Source organism: Dromiciops gliroides, chromosome 3 (assembly GCF_019393635.1).
Source record: "Dromiciops gliroides isolate mDroGli1 chromosome 3, mDroGli1.pri, whole genome shotgun sequence".
NCBI lineage: Eukaryota > Metazoa > Chordata > Mammalia > Microbiotheria > Microbiotheriidae > Dromiciops > Dromiciops gliroides.
In genome coordinates, this window is record NC_057863.1 from 569600982 (window position 1) to 569617747 (window position 16766).

General features: G+C 39.3%; 1 protein-coding gene and 1 pseudogene across 1 annotated transcript; both read left to right on the plus strand.

Moving 5' to 3' along the window:
• The first annotated feature begins 444 nt into the window (after nucleotides 1–444).
• Nucleotides 445–1135, plus strand: LOC122745755 (myosin light polypeptide 6-like). Its single transcript, XM_043991183.1, has one exon. It carries the CDS (start codon nucleotides 483–485, stop codon nucleotides 936–938), a length of 456 nt encoding a protein of 151 aa, XP_043847118.1. The 5' UTR covers nucleotides 445–482; the 3' UTR covers nucleotides 939–1135.
• A 5032-nt stretch (nucleotides 1136–6167) lies between these two features.
• LOC122751978 lies at nucleotides 6168–6386 on the plus strand (annotated as a pseudogene).
• Nucleotides 6387–16766: the final 10380 nt, after the last annotated feature.

A 16766-nucleotide genomic window follows, 5' to 3' on the forward strand; every position in this document is an offset into this window, starting at 1 on the left:
CATGGATACAATTTAACTATAACAAAATATTTGAGCTATGAAAAGATTATTGTAAAAATACTTTTATATAATCAACATGTTTATAGTTTATCATTTCTGGAAAGTATTGCTATGCTGAAATTGAGCAGATAAGAACGAAACATTAATTCTAAAATTTAGATTTATAGTGAAATAATTCAATAACATGCTTATTCAAAGAGCCATCACAAAACATTATTAGCAAAAAAAAAAAAAAAAACATTATTAGCCAAATAACTTGGTAAGTATTCTGTAGGATTATAGGGGTTTGGGTTTTGGGATCTTAGATCTATTGATATAGTTAGTTAATCCCCAGGATAAAAATATTGACATGGAAATACTATTAATTGTATTGCTAAAAATAAATAATGTTTCACTTAAAATACTATAAAAACCAAAGTTATGGTAAAACAGCTATGGAGTAGCGGCAGAGGCGGCAGCGGAGACAGAGCTGCACGGCTAAGATGTGTGACTTCACGGAAGATCAGACTGCTGAGTTCAAAGAGGCCTTCCAGCTGTTTGACCGAACAGGGGATGGAAAGATCTTATACAGCCAGTGTGGGGACGTGATGCGGGCCTTGGGCCAGAATCCCACCAATGCTGAGGTGCTCAAGGTCTTAGGGAATCCCAAGAGTGATGAGATGAATGTGAAGGTGTTGGACTTTGAACACTTTCTGCCAATGCTGCAGACCGTAGCAAAGAATAAGGACCAGGGCACATATGAAGACTATGTAGAGGGGCTTCGGGTGTTTGATAAGGAAGGGAACAGCACAGTCATGGGTGCTGAAATACGGCACGTCCTTATCACTCTGGGTGAGAAGATGACCAAGGAAGAAGTGGAAGTGTTGGTGGCAGGGCATGAGGACAGCAACGGTTGTATCAACTATGAAGAGCTAGTCCGGATGGTGCTGAATGGCTGAGAACAAAAGTCCCCTTTCCACAAAGAATCCCCTAACTTTCTCAGTGTGAAAATGATCCTCTCACCCCTGAAGCAACTAACTATATTGTCAGGGTTACCAACGTCCTTCCTTCCAACCCCCACATGTCCTCTTTGGCCTACCTGCTCTCTGCTTTCACCAAATTAAACTTGCTAACTGCTCCCAAAAAAAAAAAAAAACAGCTATGCATGTATCATCCCAAACAGCCAATATGCAAATTTACTTTACTATTTTACCCTACATTGTTACAAGGGTTTTGTTTTTCTTTTTCAAAAGTGGAGAGATGTAAGGAAGAGAAAATCAATTTTTGTTCATTGATAAAAGCTTAATTTAAAAAAAAAATAAATCAAGGACCAGACCAGAAAAAGTAGGAAGAAAAAGTGAGGGAGAAAGATGCTAAGCCCAAAAGTTACATTAGATAATAGCTGTTAGCTATCATTTATGCAGCACTTTAGCATTTGCAATGCACTTTACAAATATCTCTTTTTATCCTCACAACCCTGGAAGGTAGGCACTATTATTAGCTCCCTTTTATAGATTAGGAAACTGAGATAAACAAGTTAAGTGTCTTGCCCAGAGTCTCATGGCTGGTAAGCATCAGGTTAGATTTGAACTCAAGTCTTCCTGACTCCAGGTCCATTGTTCTATCTACTTAGTCTAGACATCTAGCTGCCTAGAAAAGAACAATGACAAGACTTCCCATGTAGCATGGACCCCCTGTAGAGGATTTATGGAAAGATGTGGACAAGAAATGAGCAAGAAATGACCAACTTCTCAAGTGAAAAGAATGCCCTTGGAAATAGGTATACCCATGAAATCTCAAACCATTGAATACAGAAGAAAGGATCTATTTCACTGAGCAGTTCTTTTTGGAACGGAAGCTCACTGCAAGTAGGCAATGTTTCATTCTTTGTACTCATGTCCCCAGCATGGTGCCTGGCACATAGTAGATGCTTTATAAGTACTTGTTGATTAATTGATTATTTATGAATGAATGAGAATATATGGATGAAAAAACATTCATTCGTTCATCCATTTATTTGGGTGTTGCTATGTTTTCTTGCCTACTCTACCCCCTCTGCTTTTCTCCACACTATCCTATATACACATTTTATCAGAGAGTATTCTTTTTTTTTTTTTTTAGTGAGGCAATTGGGGTTAAGTGACTTGCCCAGGGTCACACAGCTAGTAAGTGTTAAGTGTCTGAGGCCAGATTTGAACTCAGGTACTCCTGACTCCAGGGACAGTGCTCTATCCACTGCACCACCTAGCTGCCCCTAGAGAGAATTCTTAATGCCATTAAGATTTTTAAATTACAGATAACTGTAAAAAACCTGGTGTTGGATGAAACAGAATGATGAGATGAGGTAAGAGCTCTTTACAGAGAACTTCCAAACAAGATAATACTATAGAGTCAAGGAGCATTAACAAAACATGAAGACTAGTTTTTCTAGCAATTATCCAAAGGTTCAATCAAGAAATGAACCCCTACTAGAGGTGTTGAGCTCCATAAACAGGGAATTATATCTAGTATTCAGAGTTCAAGAGGTAACCTGGATAGAAAGCCGACATTAGAGCCAGGAAGAACTGGGTTTAAGTTCCATCTTGGACACATACTGACTGTGTGATCCTGTTCAAGTCACTTAAACTCACAATCCATGGCACCCACCCACCCCCTCTGCCAAGACAATTCTCCAGGATTATAAAGTATGGAGAAATCTTCAATCTACAGTGGTGGAAGTAATTTTTCACATGGAGTTCCACTCAGATGAAATCACAAGTCTGGTCCAGTCCATTAAAAAAAAAGTTCAGAATAAATCCACTAAAATTATGACAGTAAAATTCCAGACCAATGAGCTATGTTCTTTGTTACTTTTCCAACTCCAATCCTTAAGACTTAAGGATTTCTCCAGCTTCCAAAGTTCTCCTAAGGAACTTCATATTTCACAGTCTTATTAGTTAGCACTGTTATGTCACTAAAGATTTCAAAATGCTTTACATAAACAGCTGTACAGTGATCAACTGTGAATGACTTAGCTATTCTCAACAATGCAAAGATCCAAGAAAATTCCAAAGGACATATGATAAAAAATGTTATCCATCCCCAGAGAAAGAACTGATAGCATCTGAATGCAAATCGAAACATACTATATTTTTGTGTTTCTCTTTTGATCTATGTTTTATTTTATAGCATAACTAATATGGAAATATGTTTTGCATGACTGTGCATGTATAACCTATATCAAATTGCTTGCTGTCTTGGGAGGGAGGAGGGAAAATTTGGAACTCAAAATTTTTTTTGAAAAGTTAAAAATTGTTTACATGTAAATGGAAAAAATAAATTTTTAAAAAAGAATTAATTTTGAAGATATGTAGCCCATCATTAGGTATGATTAAGAGTACTTATGGCCTATGGGCAAGCAAATGTGTATATATGGGTTGGCCTGTGTATATATGAATATATACATATATTAGATGCCATATATATACTTTTATGTGTATATAATAGTGAGAATTCATCCTACTCACACATCCCCAATCAAACACAGAGGCCCAGACTTCATGACTGCATCAATCAGTCAAAAGTATAAACTAAGTAGGGGGCAGCTAGGTGGTGCAGTGGATAAAGCACTGGCCCTGGATTCAGGAGGACCTGAGTTCAAATCCAACCTTAGACACTTGACACTTACTAGCTGTGTGACCCTGGGCAAATCATTTAACCCTCATTGCCCTACCCCCCCCCCAAAAAAAAAGAAAGAAAAGTATAAACTAAGTGGAAATAAGTCCTTAATTAGAACAGTTATTCTGAAATGAAACACACACAAAGAACATTTCCATACACACAACAGAAATCAAAAATGATGCTATATAAAACTATGAATTTCCACTTCATATACCTTGCTATTTTAAAAAATAAAGAATTCCAAGATCTCCACTCTTTTTTAGTAAAAGCTGCCAAGTGCTACTGATTGGTTTTTTAAAATGCTTTATGTATACTGTCTCATTTGATCTTCACAACAACCCTGTGGAGGGAGGCACTGTTAGGATCACCAATTAACACATAAGCAAACTGAAGCACACAGACAAGACACCGAGTTAAGTGACTTTACCACTGTCACACAACTGATAAGTTTGGGAAAAAAGGACCAAAACCCAAGTGCCTACAAGTCCAGCACTCTCCTCTCTACGTCCTCTCTCCTGAAATTGAACACTATTCACAGATCAACTTAGAACATAAAAAGTATGTCCTAAGTATGACTGCCACTTATTCCTGGGGATCTCGTTTCCCTCTGTTGTTCTTGGTGTAATACAATTATCCTAGAGCTAACTTCCTGTTGTTGTTGTTGTTGTTTGGTTGTTTTCAGCCATGTCCAACTCATCATGACTGTATTTGGAATTTTCTTGGCAAAGATACTAGAGTGGTTTGCTGTTTCCTTCTTTAGCTCATTTTACAGTTGAGGATACTGAGGCACCCAGAGTTATGTGACTTGCCTAGGGTCACAAAGCTAGTAAGTTTCAGAGACCAGATTTCAACTCAGGTCTTCCTGACTCCAAGCCTGGCACTCTATCCAGTGTGCCACCTACCTGCCCTAGAGGACGGATAACTGGGAATATCTCCGTTAGGGGTTCCATCTGTACCCCCTGAAGGTTTAGGGTATTCTCTAATGCAATTGACTTGAACCCCTATTTCAATGTTTGCCTCAATTTCAACTGCCAGTGATTAGTGTCTCTGTCACATTTAACCGATTTTACAAAGGGATATTTCCTGAGAAGATACTGCAAGAATAGAAGTACAACCATTACTACCCCATACCCTCAGGGTACACTACACCATTTCTGTCTCTACTGAGAATGGGCTCAGACTCGAAGCTCTTGCTACTCAAACTCGACACTCTTGCTACAAAGTATTCACCTCACACAGTTCACTCCCCAAAGCTTACTTTCCATACACAGTCATTCCCTTGATTGTAGGACCCAGCACCGCTGAGCTGGGAGGATCAGGTTCCTTGGGGCTTCATTCCTCCCCAAGTTTGGCTGCCCCAGATTGTGAGAGCCTGAACTCCTGTCCCTAGACTTCAGCATGGCTTACTCTTCCCACCTTTCAAAGCTCTCAAGATCTCAGCCTTCCAACACTCCTTTTCCTAAGACAGGAAAGAAGGGACGAGACAGGGACAGAAGCAACAGCAAGAGACTGTGTTCATGGCTTCCCATTGACCTGGGCGGGGAGAGGAAGCCACCTGCCCTGGCACTACTGAGAGAATGTCCAAGGGGCCTCCCCCAACCCGTGGGTCACCTGGAGGCCCAAAATAGCTCATCCTCCTCAATGGACACCAGGGAAGGAGGAGGGGCCAAGTTACTCCTGAGGGAGTCTTTTGTAGGTATCCCTGCTCAAAGTCTGTTACTTCTTTTTTTTTTTTTTTTGCGGGCAATGGGGGTTAAGTGACTTGCCCAGGGTCACACAGCTAGTAAGTGTCAAGTGTCTGGGGCCGGATTTGAACTCAGGTACTCCTGAATCCAGGGCCGGTGCTTTATCCACTGCACCACCTAGCCGCCCCCAAAGTCTGTTACTTCTATGTGTGGTTAGCAGACCCAGAAACAGCCATACCTGCACATTCTCCGAAGTGCGGCCCTCAGTTATACTTCATCACACATTTGAACAGACAATATGGTAGGAGGGGCAGCTAGGTGGCACAGTGGATAAAGCACTGCCCCTGGATTCAGGAGGTCCTGAGTTCAAATCCGGACTCAGACACTTGACACTTACTAGCAGTGTGACCCTGAGCGAGTCACTTAACCCCAATTGCCTCACCAAAAAAAGGAAAAAGAAAATATGGTAGGATATAAGCTTCCTTTGAGTGCAGGTTATTTTTATTTTTATCCCCAGGGCCTACAACAGTGCCCCTTATGCCTGCTGACTGAGGCAAAAACAAAACAAAAAAGTATTATTATAATTATATAAGAATTTAAATTTTAAAAATTCTTTGGCAGCTGTGAGGATAACAGATTGGAGATGAGGAGACTTGAAGCAGAAAGACAAATTAGGTGGCTATTACAATAGTCCAGGCTAAAAGAGATGTGCTCCTGAACCAAGGCATGTCATGACAGTGACCTAGGTTGGCCTCAACCCTCAGCCTTCAACTAGAGGAGAACAACTACAGAAAGTCCACTTGTGGGAAGGGTGATATGGCTGGGGATATCGAAGGTCTCACTATGCCTGCCATTTTCAACTTTCAGAGGCTGCAGACGGTAATCTTGCTGCTTATATGTACCTGTGTATATATCTGATCCTTGGCTACTAGTCCCTTGGACAAAAATAAAACTGAACTATTGGGTATATTTTGGAAGTGTGCCAGGATCAGTGAACGAAAGAGTCCCTATGTAGCAGTATGCTGTATAGTAACAGCTTTCAGCATCTTGTTCATCCAGTAGCTAGAAAACACCAGAACTTAATTGCTGTCAAATTTCTATAGATAAAAGACTTCCAATGGGAAGAGTGATTCTTGACCCTTTCAGCTGTGTACCTAGACCCAAAGACTCTTGCCTGCTGTTCTCAATTATATGGGTTAATGGACAAGATACAACTATTAATACCAGAATAGATTGATATCTGCATAATGGTCAACCTTATTTATAGTTCTGCCACTACAATGACATTCTGTAAATGTCATTCTTTTATGTCCTCTGTGGATCTACAGGAGGTATTTCTATTGCATACAGGAGAAAGCAAACTTGGTAAATGACTGCTCAAGTTCCTTTCTATATGATTCAGGGGGGAAATTGTATGCTTGTATGAGAACATTTCTATGAAGAACATTTTTTATTTGAGAAAAATAGTTGGATATTATGCAAGCGTTCATAAAAATCGCATTTGTATCTAATAATGCTTTAAATATGTTTTCCCTGGGGCAGCTGGGTGGCACAATGGATAAAGCACCAGCACTGGATTCAGGAGGCCCTGAATTCAAATCCAATCACACTTATTAGCTGTGTGACCCAGGACAAGTCACTTAACTCTCATTGCCCTGCCCCCCCCCAAAAAAAATGTTTTCTCTGGCCAACTCAATTTGTACTGAGTTTTATCTGTAGCTCACTATATTTCCCAACTTTATGAAGTCAGTCTATGCAATACATGTATGGGGAAATTGCTGAGATTGTATGTAAGCATGTTATAATTAAAGTATTGCTTTCAGTTCCCATTACCAAAAAAAAAAAAAAAACCACCATGAATTCTTACAGATTTTCTCAGTTAAAGCAAAGAACTATCAGGACAGTTTACTAGGGCATCTGATTTGCCCATGAAATCTGGATCTATATAGGTCTTAAGCATTTATTCAAATACCTGCTGCTAAAGAAAAAATAACATTTGAAAGATTTAAGTGAACTCATTAGAACAGTTGTGAAATGATGGTTCCTATGTGTCATTGATTTGGATCTCAAGTCTTTAATAATAAAACAGTTGTTTTCATTGCCAGAAATTCAAACTGTTTAAAAAAAAAAAAGCCTTGAAAATAGATCAACTGATCCATACAAATGATTTTTTTTTTTTGGACAACTTGATCTCTTGTCTTTTAGATGTCTAAAGATATGTAACTAGTAAATGCAAGTACTGAGCTGTATCAGATCCACTAACTTAGTATTCTCTGTTCTTACTCTTTTTGGGGGGTGGGTGGGGCAGTGAGGGTTAAGTGACTTGCCCAGGGTCACACAGCTAGTAAGTGTCAAGTGTCTGAGGGCACATTTGAACTCAGGTCCTCCTGAATCCAGGGCCAGTGCTTTATCCACTCTGCCACCTAGCTGCCCCCTGGTATTCTTTGTTCTTAAAAATATTTGATACAAATTGCTCTCAGCTTGAACAAAAGAATTACATCAATAACTTTTAAAACAACAAATTATACAAGTACAGTTTATGTACTCTACAAGAGTGCAATTATTTTTATGAGTCTTCAAGGAGAAAGCAAAAGGGAAATTTTCATGATAAGGTACACTTAAAATTTCTTTGTTCAACTGAAAATTAGTCAGTTTCAAAACATTTAATTATTTTAAGTGGGTTTCTTGTGTTGGCAGGTTGTAGACCAATTTAATAAAACTCTTGCACAAATATTGGTGTAAACATGTATATAAATGGATTCATTGGACATGAATTAGCTTCTACTATCTGAGACCTTTGTTGCCCAGTTATTTGATCTATATCCATATTGTGTGTCCACTGGGATCCAACCTTTTGAGAGAAATTGGCAATTTCAAATCTGAGAAGGGTCATAGAAAGCATTTAAAGTACTTCCCTTCTTATTTATGACTTTAAAATTGATAATAATTGTGTTAGAATAGTTCTACTAAATTAAAAATTGTCCTCTGTAGAAAATCGTTGTCATTCTTTTCAGCCATACTGCTCAACAAAAAGTGGGGGGAAAAACCTGTGAGGTTTCTGTGGGGTTTTTTGATACATCCAGAAAGTCTTGAAAATTTCTCATTTGTAAAACATTATTTTGTTTTGTTTTCCATTTTTAAAGTTAAAAAGGGAAGAAAGTCATGAAAATAAAATATTTTATTTTTAAAAAAGGAAAGAAAAAAGAAAAAGTCCACTTGTTCTGCTTGGTCCTGGAGAGCAGAACTAGGAGGAGTTGGTAGAAGGTATAAAGAGACGTATTTAGACTTGAAATAAGGTAAAACTTCCTCACAAGGACAGCTCTTGAAAAGTAGAATGTGCTGCGTTGGGAGACAGTAGATTGATTCCTCCTTGTTGAAGGTCTTTACCTCACCCTTGGCTAATTGCTGACTGATCTCTCTGCCTCAAGTCTCTCTCCTCATTCCAGTCAATGCTCTGTTCAGCTGTCAAAGTGATCTTCATAAAATACAAGTCTAACTATGTCCCCCACCCAACCACCCAATAAACTCTTCATTGCCTCAAGAATCCTTTTTTTTTTTCCGGGGTAATGGGGGTTAAGTGACTTGCCCAGGGTCACACAGCTAGTAAGTGTCAAGTGTCCAAGGTCAGATTTGAACTCAGGTCCTCCTGAATCCAGGGCCGGTGCTTCTTCCTTAGGCTTTTAAAACCCTTCCTAACCTGGCCCCTCCCTAGCCCTCTAGACTTCAACACTGTCATACCACCACCACCACCACACACCATCTTCCTGTCCCAAACACTCTGCGACACAGTGCTGCCGCCTCCTGGCTATTGCCTATACTCGTCTCTTCATCTCCCAACTCTGAGGAACATTATCACTGGCTATTCTCCAGGACACTCTCCTTTCTTATGTCTCTCCCCAGGCTTCCCTGGCTTCCTTCAAGTCTCTGCTAGAGCTCATCTCTGCAAGAAACCTTTCCCCATTCTTTTTTTTTTTTTTTTGGCAGAGCAATGAGGGTTAAGTGACTTGCCCAGGGTCACACAGCTAGTAAGTGTCAAATGTCTGAGGCCAAATTTGAACTCAGGTCCTCCTGATTCCAGGGCCAGTACTTTATCCACTGTGCCAACTAGCTGCCCCCCTCCCCATCCTTCTTAATCTTAGTACCTTGTCTCTACTTCAATATTATGAATACATCTTATTTATAAGCAGTTGTTTGCATGGTGTCTCCCCACTCCCAGCCCCCAAGACTGTCAGCTGCTCCAGAGCTGGGACTGCTTTTTGCCTTTCTTTGTGTTCCCAGTGCCTGGTACATGTTGTTGTTCAGTCACTTCAGTCATGTCTGACTCTTCGTGACCCCATTTGGGGTTTTCTTGGCAAAAGATACTGGAGTGGTTTGTCATTTTCTTCTCTAGATCATTTTACAGATGAGGATATTAGGCAAATAGGGTTGACTTGCTAGTAAGCGTCTGAGTCTGGATTTGAACTCAGGTCTTCCTAACTCCTGACAATGCACTCTATCCAATGAACCACCTAGCTACCCTGCATCACCTAGCTGCTGCTGCCTGGCATTTAGTAGGTACTTAATAAATGCTACTTGACTGACTGCCTTAGAAATGAAGCACCTTCTAAGAATTGGAAATCAAAGGCATGCCCATCTATTGGGAAATGGCTAAACAAGATGTGGTATATGATTGTAATGGAATATTATTGTGCTATAAGAAATGACAAGCAGGATGATTTCAGAAAAGCCTGGAAAGACTTACATGAACTGATGTGTAGTGAAGTTAAGAAAACCAAAAGAACCTTGTGTACAGAGACAGCAATATTATTTAATGAAGAACTGTGAATGACCTATTCTCAGCAATACAATGATCCAAGACAATCCCAAAGGACAAGTGATGAAGCATGCTGTCCACTTCCCAAGAAGGTACTGATATTGATTGAACATGGATTGAAGCATGCTATTTTTTACTTTCTTCCACTTTTTCCCTTTTATTTGAGTCTTCTTATACAAAATGACTAATATAGCAATATTTTGCATAATAGCATATGTATAACCTATATCTGCTTGCTTACCACTTCAGGGAAGAGGAAGGGAGGGAGAAAAGGAGGGAGGGATAGAATTTGGAACTCAAAACTTTAAAAGAATGTTTATTACATTGTACACAGTATGAACAATATTGCATGATGATCAACTGTGATAGACTTAACTCTTCTCAGAAATACAACAATCCAAGATAATTCCAAAGGACTCATGATGGAAAATGCTCTCCACATCCAGAAAAAAAGAACTGTGGAATCTGGATACAGATTGAACCATACTGTTTCTACTTTTTTGTTTTTCTTTTTTGAGGTTTTTCCCTTTTGTTCTGATTCTTCTTTCACAACATTACTGATGCAGAAATATGTTTAATGTGATTGTACATATATAAACTATATCAGATTGCTTGCTGTCTTGGGAAGGGGGAGGGAAGGGAGGGAGGGAAAAAAATTTGAAACTAGAAATCTTATAAAAACGAATGTTGAAAATTATTTCTACATGTAACTAGGAAATAATAAAATACTTTTATGATAAAAAAAAAGGGAGAGGAATTCACCAACTTGTGTCCAATCCTCTGAGTAATGAAACACGCTAGCTAAATGCTGCCTGTGGGCAAAACATATCAAATTGACAGGTCTGTAATCAGAGTCTTTCCAGTTTTATAGGATCTGCCAAAGCTTACACTCCAGTGGCAAAGCCTTCCAGCACCCTGGTGTCCCTTCACATGTCCATGAGGTATTGGAGTAAGACTTCCATGAAGGAATATAATAACTAAGCACAGGCACCTTCTAGCCCTTGTCAGTATACTAACTTCCTGAAATAGTTCCATTTGCCCTATCAGAATCCTGGGCTAACACAATAAGCATACCAAGACTAGCAAGATTGGATATGGGAGGGAATACATGTGAACTTTTGAAAGTGGAGACAGGGAGGCAAGGATGTCAGTCAAGAGCTTAGAACCATGCTGCCCTTAAGAGCATTTAACCATCAGCCTTTCTCAACATAGGTGTTGGCTTCACAGATTGATAAAGACTGTCAGGGAAATTTTTAAGTCCGACAGAAGAACAAAAACAACAAAGTTTCCAGGCTGAAGCAAATAGGTTTATTGAGAGAGGGTTAGTCCCCCAACAAAGCCAATAGGTTTATTGAGAGAGTTTTAGTCTCCCAATAAAGCCGGCCATCCAGGCGTTGGGCCTGAAAGACCCAGAGTTACAAAATCCATGGGTTTATATACCCTTCCAAAAGTTACACTTATACAACATTTTATTAATCTTGATTAGTTGCGCTTCTAAAATTAAAAACATAATCTTAGGAAATATGAGGAACTACCTAAATGACCATAAATGTCAGCATTATGATGACAATAGGGTGGGTCATTGTCAGGCCATTGGTCAGCAGCATGAACTCCTTGAGAAAAGTATGTCACTCGTGGTTACTAAAATATATCATTTCTGACTACTATATCTTGTGATATTAATGCTTGACATTGGAAAGTTAGACAGAAGAGAGACTTAACCTTTTGACCTTATGTAGTTGTAACAAAATAATATCTAAATATAATAAATCACAATTTTCAGTTAATATATTGCTTATTATCTTAATCAAATCACTTATAACTATGGTGAATCTCTTCTAACTAAAGGATGGGGAAAATCTCACTCACAAGACATATACCTGGATACCTAGAAAGGATGGTGGTCCCCTCAGGAGAAAAAAAGACAAAGAAACACTAAGGGGAAAAGATAATGAGTTCCATTTTGGACACATTAAATTTGAGATGGCTACAGACCATCCAGATGGAGATGTCTAACAGATAGAGTTCAGGAGAGAAAAGAAGTCTGAGGGAGATTTTGGAGTCATCTACATAGACATGATCATCGAACCCATGGACACAGATAAAATCACCAAGAAAGAAAACATATAGAGAGAAGACCCAGAAGAAAATCCTGTTGTACACCCACACATAGGGGATGGACATGGATGCTGATCCAGCAATGTAGACTGAGAAAAATGGTCAAACAGGGTAGGAGAACATGAAGAAGAGAGTATCCAAAAAGAGAGAATGGTCAATGGAATCAAACACTGCAGAGGAGTTAAGCATAAGAGTGGACAGAAGGCTGCTGGATGGAGCATTAAGAGATCTTTGTCAAAGTTAGAGAGGGCTGTGGATTTGAGTGGTGTCAGAAGCCAGACTACAAGGGGTTGAAAAGCAAGTGGGAGATGGAAAATGGAAGGCAACAACTGTAGGTGCCTTTTTCTCTTAGTTTGGCTGTGAAAGGGAAGAGAGAAAGGAAAATAGATTGAAGGAATGGCAGAATCACAGGAGGGTATTTCAAGAATGGGGGGATTTGAGGTTAGTGGATAAAGAGGGACTGGAAATTAAAGACAGAGGTTCACCAACTAGCAGGCCACCCTGGAGAAATCTCCACCCTATGGCCCCTTTTCTGACTGGTCACTGCCCCAAAAACTATTTCCAGCCTCGCTCATCCCTTTAAAAGATGTATTCTCACATTAGAATTTAACCTTGAGGGCAGTGACTGGCTTCTTTGCTTGTATTTGTATACCCAGTCCTTGGCACATGGTAAGTACTTAACTAAATTCATATTCATTCTCTCTCTCTCTCTCTCTCTCTCTCTCTCTCTCTCTCTCTCTCTCTCTCTCTCTCTGTGTGTGTGTGTGTGTGTGTGTGTGTGTGTGTGTCTGTCTGTCTGTCTGTCTGTCTGTCTGTCTCTGCCTCTGCCTCTCTGTCTCTCCTCTAATGACAGGGGAAGGACTAGCACAAGTCACTTGAAAAGAGATTTGGAACAGTTGCTGTGAGTTGAAAGAGATTAAATCAGCAAAAAGTAACAAGACTGCTGTGCAGCTGTAAGAACCCAGGACTGCTGGACCATTGCCTTGGGAAGGAAACAAGCCTACTATGTGCCAGGCACTATTCTAATTATTTTACAAATATCTCATTTGATCCTCACAACAACTCTGAGAGGTAGGTACTATTATTACCCCCATTTTACAGTTGAGGAAACTGAGGCCGACAGCAGTTAAGTCACTTGCCCAAGGTTACACTGCTAGGAAGTATCTGAAGCAGAATTTGAACTGGGGACTTCCTGACTCCAGGTCACTCTATTCACTTCACCACTTAGCTCCTAATTGGTCTCCCTGCCTCCAGTCTTTCTCCTCTTCAATCTATGCTCCACAGAAGGATGCCTGAAGGGATTTCTTTAAGTACAGGTATGACTCTATCACTCTTCTATTCAACAAACTCCAATGGTTCTCTTAGTCAGTAGGAAAAATACAAACTCTTCTGACTGGCACTAAAGTCCTTAAGCCTGAATTGAACTTACATTACTCCCCTTCTTATGCTCTTCAGTCCATCCAAATTGGCCTTCTTGCTGTTCTTCACATACCACACTTCATCTTCCATCTCCTTACCTTTTTCCTGGCATGGCCCCCATGCCTAGGATGTACTTCCCCCTCACCTCTATTTTTTAAAATCCCCTTCTTTAAGACTCAGCTCAAGAACCACTCCTAGGTGAAGCCTTTCCTGGACTCCCCCCACCGCCATGCCATTCCTGCAATCTATTTTCCCTTCTATCTCCCCTTTCACAGTGTCCTCTCACTTCCAAGACTTTTATTTTTTAAGTTACATATGTACAATTATTTAAACATATTTCCACAAAAGGGAAAAACCACAAGAAAGAAAAAAAAAGTGAAAACAGTATGCCTCCATCTGTATTCAGACTCCATAGTTCTTTTTCTGGATGTGGAGAGCATGAGTCCTTTGGAATTGTCTTGGATCATTGTATTGCTGAGAAGAGCTACGTCTATCACAATGTTGCTGTTAATGTTCTCCTGGTTCTGTTCACTTTACTCAGCATCATGCAAGTTCATGTAAGTCTTTCCAGGTTTTTCTAAAATCTGCCTGCTCATCATTTCTTACAGCATAATAGTATCCCATTAGATTCATATACCACAACTTATTCAGCCTTTCCCCAGCTGATGGGCATCCTCTCAATTTCCAATTCTTTGCCACCACAAAAAGAGCTGCCAAGACTAAGTTGTATGTTTTTTTTTTTTTTTTGGTGAGGCAATTGGGGTTAAGTGACTTGCCCAGGGGTCACACAGCTAGTAAGTGTTAAGTGTCTGAGGCCGAATTTGAACTCAGGTCCTCCTGAATCCAGGGCTGGTGCTTTATCCATTGCGCCACCTAGCTGCCCCTTGTATTTTCTTTATATATGACTATACATACATGTCATCTTACCAAATAGAGAATCAAAGCTTCTTGACTAAGGGCCAGCTCATACTTGGTTTTGTTTCCCCAGGGCTTTCCACAGTGCTTGCCACAAATGAAGCACTTCCATTAGTAAATTCATTGTTAATTGATTGATACTTGTGGAGCAGAACATATACAGTGAGATCCAAATTATATATTGGTGGGTGTGGCTTAACTTGGTGGTGGTATTTTTTAAATCATGATACATGAGAAGGTACAACAGGCAAGGAAGGGATATACTTCAAAATAAATGTCATCCAAAAATAAAAGGCATTAATCTTTTTTAAAATAATTCAAGGCAGTACACCAATAAGTGGTAAGCACGTTACAGAGCCAAGGGTCTTTTGAGAACAGATTGGGTTTTTCAGTGTTAATCAGTGCTCTGTGAAAATTATAAAATAATTATATATATATATAGTATATGTATATTTGTGTACATACATACATACATGCATACATGCATACATACACATCTGTACACAGAGGGAGTGTAGTGGCTCAGTGGATAGAACGACTGCCCTGGAGTCAGGAAGACCTGAGGTGTGTCTCAGACTTTTTTTTTTTTTTAAGTGAGGCAATTGGGGTTAAGTGACTTGCCCAAGGTCACACAGCTAGTAAGTGTGTGTTAAGTGTCTGAGGTCGGATTTGAACTCAGGTACTCCTGACTTCAGGGCCGATGCTCTATCCACTGCGCCACCTAGCTGCCCCATATCTCAGACATTTAATAGCTGTGTGACCTTGGGCAAGTCACTTAACCTCTATTTGTCTTAATACATTGGAGAAAGAAATGGCAAATCACTCCAGTATCCTTTTTTCATAAACAGTTTATTTAAAGTTTTGAGTTTCAAATTCTATCCCTCTTTCCCTCCCTCCCCTTCCCCTTCCTGAGGCAATAAGTAATCAGATATAAGTTGTACATGTACTATTAAGTAAAACATTTCCACATTAGTCCTTTTGTATAAGACTCAAAGACAAGAAAAAATGAAAGAAATAAAGTGAAAAATAGCTTTTTTCAGCCTGTGTTTATCAATATCAGTTCTTTCTTTGGAGTGTGCTTTAATCATTAGTTCTTTGGCATTGTCTTGGATCATTGTATTGCTGGGAGTAGTTAAGTCATTCACAGTTCTTCCTCAAACAATATTGCTGTCACTGTGTACAACATTCTCCTGGTTCTGCTCACTTCACTATATATGTCTATATTTAAGTTTTTCCAGGCCTTTCTGAAATCATCGTGCTTGTCATTTCTTATAGCACAATAACATTCCATTACAATCATGTACCATAGCTTTTTAGCTGTTCCCCAATTGATGAGCCTTCCTTCGATTTCCAATTCTTAGCCACCACAAAAAGAGCTGCTATAAATATTGTACAACTAGGTTTTTTTTTCTCTTTTGGGGGGATGTCTTTGAGATATAAACCTAGCAGTGATATTGTGGGATCAAAGGGTATGCACAGTTTCATAGTTCCAAATTGCTCTCCAGAATGGTTGGATGAGTTCACAAGTGTACCAACAGTGAATTAGCAACCCAGTGTTCCCACATCCCTCCAACATCCAACATTTTCCTTTTTTTATATATATTTGGCACTCTGATAGGTGTGAGGTGATACCTCCGAGTTGTTTTAATTTGCATTTCTCTGATCAATAGTGATTTAGAGCATTTTTTCATATGACTATGGATAGCTTTAATTTCTTTGTCTGAAAACTGCCTGTTCATATCCCTTGATCATTTATCAATTGGGGAATGACTAGTATTTTTATAAATTTGACTTAGTTAGTTATCTATATATTTGAGAAATGAGGCCTTTATCAGAGATACTTGTTGCAAAAATTCTTTCCCAGTTTTCTGCTTTCCATTGGTTTGTTTGTTGAAAAGCTTTTTAATTTTGTATAATCAAAATTATCTGTTTTACATTTTGTAATGTTCTCTATATCTTCTTTGGTCCTAAATCCTTCTCCTGTCTGTAGATCTGACAGATAAACTCTCCCATACTCTCTTAATTTGCTTATGGTATCACCCTTTATGTGTAAATCACATACCCATTTTGACCTTATTTTAGTACACAGTGTGAGATATTAATCTATACTTAGTTTCTGTCATACTGTTTTCCAGTTTTCCCAAAAGTTTTTGTCAAATAATGAGTTTTTGTTCCAA

What these genes read in the sequence shown, in the direction of transcription:
- LOC122745755 (XM_043991183.1), top strand. Translation starts at nt 483, where the DNA reads ATGTGTGACTTCACGGAAGATCAGACTGCTGAGTTCAAAGAGGCCTTC.